General features: G+C 45.6%; 1 protein-coding gene across 1 annotated transcript; it reads left to right on the top strand.

Annotated features, from left to right (window-relative positions):
• Positions 1 to 2377: 2377 nt before the first annotated feature.
• Positions 2378 to 4435, top strand: LOC135652730 (cytochrome P450 94C1-like). The gene has a single exon (XM_065173921.1). The coding sequence runs from the start codon at positions 2476 to 2478 to the stop codon at positions 4024 to 4026; it is 1551 nt and encodes a 516-aa protein (XP_065029993.1). The 5' UTR covers positions 2378 to 2475; the 3' UTR covers positions 4027 to 4435.
• Positions 4436 to 7698: the final 3263 nt, after the last annotated feature.

Raw genomic sequence — 7698 nt, 5'->3', positions numbered from 1 at the left:
GAGGTGTTCTCAATGGTATCAATAGTCACTGCTTCCTGAACTGAATGTAGGCAGTGACACCAACTGGTATGCTTAACTTGAGTTTATAGTAATAGTTCAAAACAATGCATGTTTGTTGATTTATTTTTTCCAATGAATGATTCAGGTCATAGTGAGACTAGCTAGAATTATTAACATACATGTTGATCCATCTGACAACGATAATTCAGAATGACTCGAGAGCTTCGATTTTTAAGTTAAGGTTTATTAGGCTAATATATTTCTTCCATCTTTTTCAAACTACATCAAACTATTTTTTCGTTGATCTATCTATCTATCTATCTATCTATTTCTAATTTCATTTTGCATATATGAATATTTCTAGCATCTTTCCTTTTTCATTTATGGATTATCCGTCGTTCATCTTTTTCTTACATACTTTTTGAGAGTTCATCACATCTTTTCTGATAATTCACCAACGGCTCACTATATATCATGATATGACTCGTTCTCATTCGACCAAACTCGGTTTTTTATTTAATTAAAACAAATATTGTCTGTCTATTGATTCTGATATTGTATTGGAAAAATAATAATAGATATTTCAGGACTGAGGCTATCCTAGATTCACCATGCTGCTTGCACTTCTCTCTCCCAGCTCCACCCACCTCGCTAGCTGCTGTAACGAGGTTGTGCGGTGAAATCCAAGTTTCATGTCGGAATCAAGTCACATGCTTCATGAGTTTGTGGTGTCACAAAACAAAGGTCATGTCCTCTCAGCACAACTCACTTATCTGATCAGATACACACTAAACGATTCTCCACATCTGACATCGATCCATACGTCTTGCCTGTCGCTGCACCTGAGGGCTATACGCCGCCGGTGGTCTCCGTGCTCGTTCACCTGATTCGTCACCCCGTAACATCAGTTCAAGAACCCTCTAAGCTCTATGATGCAACTGTAAACCGCAGCAGCCATGGACAGAACTGCACAAAACACAAAAGGTAAGGAGACCTCACGGAAACGTAAAGAATCAAAGCTTAGATCTAAAGAAATGCATCATCAATCAATCCATATATATGTATGTATACATAGATATCGTGCATGAAGTCGCCGATCAAAAGGCATCTTAAACAACAGGATAACCCATGAATATATTAGTGTGTTGCAGGTGGCATGGCCACCAAAAGCAACAGTGACAGCCCCCAAACACTTCGATCGCCCACCTCCTTTCCATTTAAGAATCCGGAGAGACGGAAGGAGGTGGCGGTCCCGGCGAGATTTACGGGCCTCATGACTCGCACAGGTACGATTGGCTGTATGCATGCATAAAATATACGCGCACTGTTAGCAGCATGAATGCATATTGTACCGCCTGTGTGCGTTCATGATGAAGGGAATCGTTTCGGTGTGTCATCACCGAGCACATATTCAAACTGCTGGTGATGGAATCGAATTCACATGAGCGGTGGACATGGTTGTTTGGGCATGTAGGTACGTATGTATAAAATAGTAATAATAGTAGCGTACGTGTAGCTCATAGAGACACACACGCACGCATGAACTAGGAGACACCAACGGAGCGATAAGGATCGATCGCTGCTGCTGCTGCTGCTGCTGCTGCATACGAATGGATGTTACGTGAGCCTTCTCATAAACTACCACTTCCAGCCACCAGCTACCTCGAACGACACGTTATGTCGTTAATATACTACTGAGAGGAGCAGCTAATTAGACCTACCGTTTTATGCAGCCAAATTTGGTGCATGCGAACCGGGAGATCCATATTAACCCGCATACGACAACACGAGCCAGGAAGCGACGATGACAATTTCGTCACGAGCGCGGCTGTCATCTATAATAATATGCATTAAATAGCTTCAATACTCCTCTAATATAGCTTAGATGATTTATTGACTCGTTTTTATCTTGATAAATAAATATATACTACATCTGAGGTCTTTGGGGACAGATGATTTAAGTTGTGGGGACCGCAGCCTGAAACCAATGGGTGGCGGTGGTGGTTCGGCCGAGACAAAGAAGCTCTCGTCTTTGCTTGGGCGAGTAAACGTAACCATTTGGTCGTCCGTGTAAATGGTGTCTCTGTCGGAATTGGAGACGAGGATCGGTGAACGAAGACGAAGATAAAGACAAGAGTAACATACAAAAGATGTGAAGGAATTACTCAGTAAGTAATCGAATAGTTGGATGTGAAATGATATATTGGGATCAGTTAAGCTTTGTGCAATGTAGACCATTTACGAATGAGATGAGGAGTGACGCCCGATGACTTGCGAATGCACTATTATGGATTATACTATTGCACCATCATCCTACGCCATTTATGTCTTGTTTCCCCCACAAGATAAGTCTGGATCGTGGATCGACCATAAGAATGGCCATGGAATCCCCACTATAATAACGCTCCCGAACCGTCTCTCTCCTCTCACTTGATTCTTATCCTCCCACACTCTTGACTTCACAAGGAGGAGGAGATGGAGGAAACAGTGGAAGCCTTTCGGTCTCTGTTCTCCATCGTCTTCCTCTCCTTCGCCGCCGCCTTCTTCCTCCTCGCGCTGGTGCTCAAGGCGATGAGGTCCATGCCCTGGTGGTGCAGTTGCCCCGTGTGCGAGGCGTACGTGACCAAGTCGTGGACCGCCCACTTCGACAACCTCTGCGACTGGTACGCGCACCTCCTCCGGGAGTCGCCCACGCGCACCATCCACATCCACGTGCTCGGGAACACCGTCACGGCCAACCCCGACAACGTCGATCACATGCTTCGTGCCCGCTTCGACAACTACCCCAAGGGGAAAACCTTCTCCGCCATCCTCGGCGACCTCCTCGGCCGCGGCATCTTCAACGTCGACGGCCATCTCTGGCGCTTCCAGCGCAAGATGGCCGGCGCCGAGCTCGGCAGCAGCGCCGTCCGCTTCTTCGCCTCTTGCATCGTGGCCGACGAGGTCCGCGGTCGCTTCCTCCCCCTCCTCGACGTCTCCAGCGCGGACGATAAGATCCTCGACCTGCAGGACGTGTTCCGGAGGTTCGCGTTCGATAACATATGTAAGATCTCGTTCGGGATCGACCCTGGCTGCCTGGAGCTGTCGCTGCCTATGTCCGAGTTCGCGGCGGCCTTCGACAAGGCCTCCAGGCTATCGGCCTCGCGGGCGACCTCGACGATGCCCATGGTATGGAAAGCCAAGCGGCTTCTCAACAGGGGATCGGAAAGGGAGCTTCGGGAGGCGATCGGCATGGTGAACCTCCTCGCGAACGAGCTCATTCGCCAGCGACGGAAGCTCGGTTTCTCTTCGAACCACGATCTCCTCTCTCGATTCATGGCCTGCGTCGATGACGAAAAGTACCTGCGAGACATCCTAATTAGCTTCATGCTGGCCGGACGCGACACGGTGGCTTCGGCCCTGACTTGCTTCTTCCTCCTGCTGTCTCGCCACCCGGACGTCCGTTCCGCCATACGCGACGAGATCGACCGCGTCGTAGAATGCGGCGCGGCGACCGCCGGCTACGATCGCTTGCGAGACCTGCACTATCTGCATGCGGCCATCTACGAGAGCATGCGGCTGTACCCGCCGGTGCAGTTCGATTCCAAGTTCTGCCTCGAGGACGACGTGCTGCCCGACGGAACCTTCGTCAGCAAGGGGACGCGGGTCACGTACCACGCCTACGCCATGGGGAGGATGGAAGAGCTGTGGGGGAGCGATTGCCACGAGTTCCGACCGCAGCGGTGGCTGACCAACGGAGCGTTCACGCCCGAGAGCCCCTACAAGTACCCGGTGTTCCAAGGCGGCCTCCGGGTGTGCCTCGGCAAGGACATGGCGCTGATGGAGATGAAGACGGTGATCGTGGCGGTGGTCCGGCGGTTCGACATCCACGTCGTAGACGACGGCAGCAGCCTGCCGCCCAAGTTTGCGCCCGGCCTCACCGCCTCACTGGAGGGCGGCCTTCCGGTCCGAGTTCAGCGGAGGGATACGAGCTTCCCTACGCAACAGCTCGGCGCATGTTCGGCGCAGTGCAGCTCGATCTTCTAAGGAGCTCCGGATCAGAGTCCCTTCCTTTTGCTCATCATCCTCTGTACAGAATCAGTCAAGCCATACACCGTTACTCGTGCTCCTGTATCGGGATTTGGGGAAGATATGTTATGATTATGATTCATCACAGGGAGTACGTGGGCATGAAATGGCATCGATCGTTGCTGTTCTTCGTCCGTGTATGACCTCCAAATCCACACACACGCACACACAGGTGGACTCGATGTAACCTGAGGTGGGAACTACGTACTCTGTGCTTCGGTTGCAGGGCCGTAGCGTTGTTGTACACGACATGAAGCACACGTCTGCGACGGCCAAGGTCAAGGGGTCCGACGATTTGGAGGAAGCAGAGTCTATTAGGAAAATGTTCTTCCGTATGTTCATCTTGATCAGTGTTTGAACCTCTCAACTGTGTATTGTGCCATCTTCTACTCTTTCACTCGACCTCTGACTTAGAAAGGAAGCCTATATCGTGGTACGAGGATCACTTTTGTAGGTTACTCTGATGAGGCGGAATAAGTGTCAGAGAAGAGATAATAATGACCAAACTAAATTGGCACGCCTCTTCTTCATTCCTTAATGCAGATGACATTAGTCCTGATGCAACAGGAATGTTGATATGTCTGCTAACCACACATGACTTGTTTCTGCTTGTTGTTGGCCGGTGAAAGTGAAAGGTGGATCCTGTGGTTCAGTGATGATCCGCTCGTCACCTTCTTCCTTGTAGAGTTCAGCAGGAAGGGGTGCTTCATCTCAGCCATACATATCTTTCCTTTTGAGTCGTGCTCGCTGGTACTGTAACAACAGCAGGGGAAGCATGCGGTGGTTTTGCACCAACCGGTATAGCTTTAGGAAGACGAGGGTGTGGTTGCCCGAGGGGTTTCGTCTCCATCGTACAGATCTGGTGGCAGTCATCTCTTCGTTCGGTTTGACATGGTAATCAAATGGGGCGTGCCTCGAGAGGATGCGTGCGGCTCTCGTGCCTCGGCGGATCGACCGTAGCTCTCAGCCACGAGGCCTGCAAGTGCCGTCGTCTTCGCACCTCGGCACCGTAGCGACAGGGATCACCGTGACAGGCGACGCTGGCAAGCCGAGACACACGAGTAGCGCCCTCGTCAGAACATATGCCTCCCAATATTTGATGGAGAAATATAGCTGGCGACTACAAACTTGGTGCTCAAAAGATGAGAATTCATGGCCAAAGAGAGTCAGTCAGCAAGAAAGCTAGTTTTGTCTCCAAAGAAGATTGATACCTGGAGATGAAACCTTTTCGTTCTCGTAAAACGTCCATGAACCAACACGCAATGCTCGTCGGTAGTACATGCATTTAATGTTTCTAATTATTCATGTTTAAAGCTAATAAATAGATCAACTTATGCTTCACTCAGAACGTGTAAATTTGGTGAAGCCATCAGATTAAACTGTACAAGAATCCAAAAAGTAATTGCTACAAAAATGAGGCGACATGTTCTATCAAAAAAAGAATGGTGCAACATAATGATCATGGGCTTCGAAAGGAAATATGGATGTAGATGGGGTGACATTAACATAGTCAAACGATAACCATAGGTTGACAGGCAAACATACAAACAACATTAAGTGCCGAGAAGAACATCTCCATTAAGAATGTCCTGATGAGAACATGTGTTCCACAAAAGGCGCATATGGACCGCTCCCAACTCTGGTACATTGAGATACATACAGGTATGGGAACTGCCAATGTTTGGTGCAGACATCGCCCAACGTTTTAAGCTCATTTTTCTCAGAAGAAAAAAGGAGCAACATGATCATGGCCTTCGACAGGGAAATCTAGATGTGGATGGGGTGACAGTAACATAGTAAAATAATAACCATAGGTGTTTGACAAGAACATCTCCATTAAGAATGTCCTGACAAGAACATATGTTCCAAAGAAGGGAGATGGACCACTCCAACTCTAGTGCATCGAGATACATACAGGCATGGGAACTGCCAACGGAAGAATACATATGTTTGGTGCAGACATTGTTTGGAGGAGTTTTCTCTTAGCTAAAAACATGCTCGAACTCTCCTTTTCTCAAAGGTAGACATTGTTTGAAGCTCCTTTTCTCAAAGTAAGAACATGCTCCAACTCTCCTGCATGATGAACAAGCACACAGGTGTGCACCATCGCCATTCTTATTCCTATTCCGATGGGGTATATTATTCTTTAGGTTTAGTAATTCCTTGGTGGCTCAACACAGTCCTCACGATTATGCATTAATTGCACCAAAATTTCATTGTCAAAGCTGTTCTTTCTCTTGTGGTCATGAAACTGACTGTGCCTATCATTAGAGACTACGGTTTTGTAGACTAAGTATGAACATAGTCATGACAATACCATGTACCATTTCACAAGAAAAGGTCTTGCTTGATCCTTTTCTTTTTGGCCCAGTGGATATTATAGGAGGGTTTTGGAATCCAAGACTAAAAGGAAGCAAGGGTGGTACATCAACATCATGTATATATTTTAGAATGGCTGTCAAACTGTAGAGGAATAAGTAAAATAATGTAAAGTTCTATTTGGCCATGTAATGTTAGTAGGGAGGCTATTGATTTTTTTATGAACTTTTGCACCCATAATTATTTCAGAGAAAATTCTCAGGAAAAAGAAAACACTAGTTTTGGCTCTTTCTCAAAGAACATCTAATTTTCATTTTTTTTGGACTTTTCAGTTTTATTCCTCAGAAGGTGAGGGGTCACTATTCAATCTTTTTATCATTTTATTTGATGTGGTTTAGGTTTGGTTCAACAAACTGGTTCAATAAATATAAATACAGAAATATTAAGACTTTATAGAATATTTATTAAGTTGAAAGTAAAACTTAAGAAATACAATTCAAATTTTAACATACAAATATTAAGACTTTATAGAATATTTCATAATACAGAAATATCAACATAAAATTCAGATATTTATATTTTAGTACAATATTTTAAGACAATATATCAATTCAATATACAGTATTTTTTTAAAAAAATATTAAAAATAATCATAAGATAAATGAAAATATTTCTGAAAAATGGGCACAATTTATGACCAAGACTTTTATATAAGTTTGAAACAGTTATATCAGTTTCGCTCACTCATGTCTATATATATATATATATATATATATATATATATATATATATATATATATATATATATATATATATATATTGTGCGGGCTTACTTGGAGAAGGCGGCAAAGAGGATGAAGAAGTGGGCCGACTTGGGAAGGCGACCGCAAGAGTTCAAAGTTAGCGATTTGGTGTTGGTAAAGCTCCAACTAGCATTACTCCAATTCTTTAGGAACAGAGTCCACAGAGGATTGGTACGCAAGTATGAAGGGCCCTTCCCAATTATCAGCAGGGTAGGCAATGTCTCTTACAAGTTGCAACTGCCAGCGTGGTTCAAAATTCACAACGTTTTTCACGTTAGCAACCTAAAAGCCTACCACTCGGATCCGCAAGATGCTTTCCGAAGTGTTCCAATTCGACTACCTCCTATTACTATCTTTTATGAGAAGTGAGTGGAAACTATTGTGACGGACCGTAAGATAAAGCTACCCAACGGAGTTGAGCAGACTGAGTACTTGGTGAAGTGGCAGAATTTTTTTCCGAAGTTGTTTGGAAAAGCATTGATGCAAGCGAAGTTGTTTGGAGGAGCAG

The sequence above is a fragment of the Musa acuminata genome, chromosome BXJ3-11 (genome assembly GCF_036884655.1).
Source record: "Musa acuminata AAA Group cultivar baxijiao chromosome BXJ3-11, Cavendish_Baxijiao_AAA, whole genome shotgun sequence".
NCBI lineage: Eukaryota > Viridiplantae > Streptophyta > Magnoliopsida > Zingiberales > Musaceae > Musa > Musa acuminata.
The sequence above is the reverse complement of the archived record's forward strand: the minus strand, read 5'-3'. Positions and strand labels throughout refer to the sequence as shown.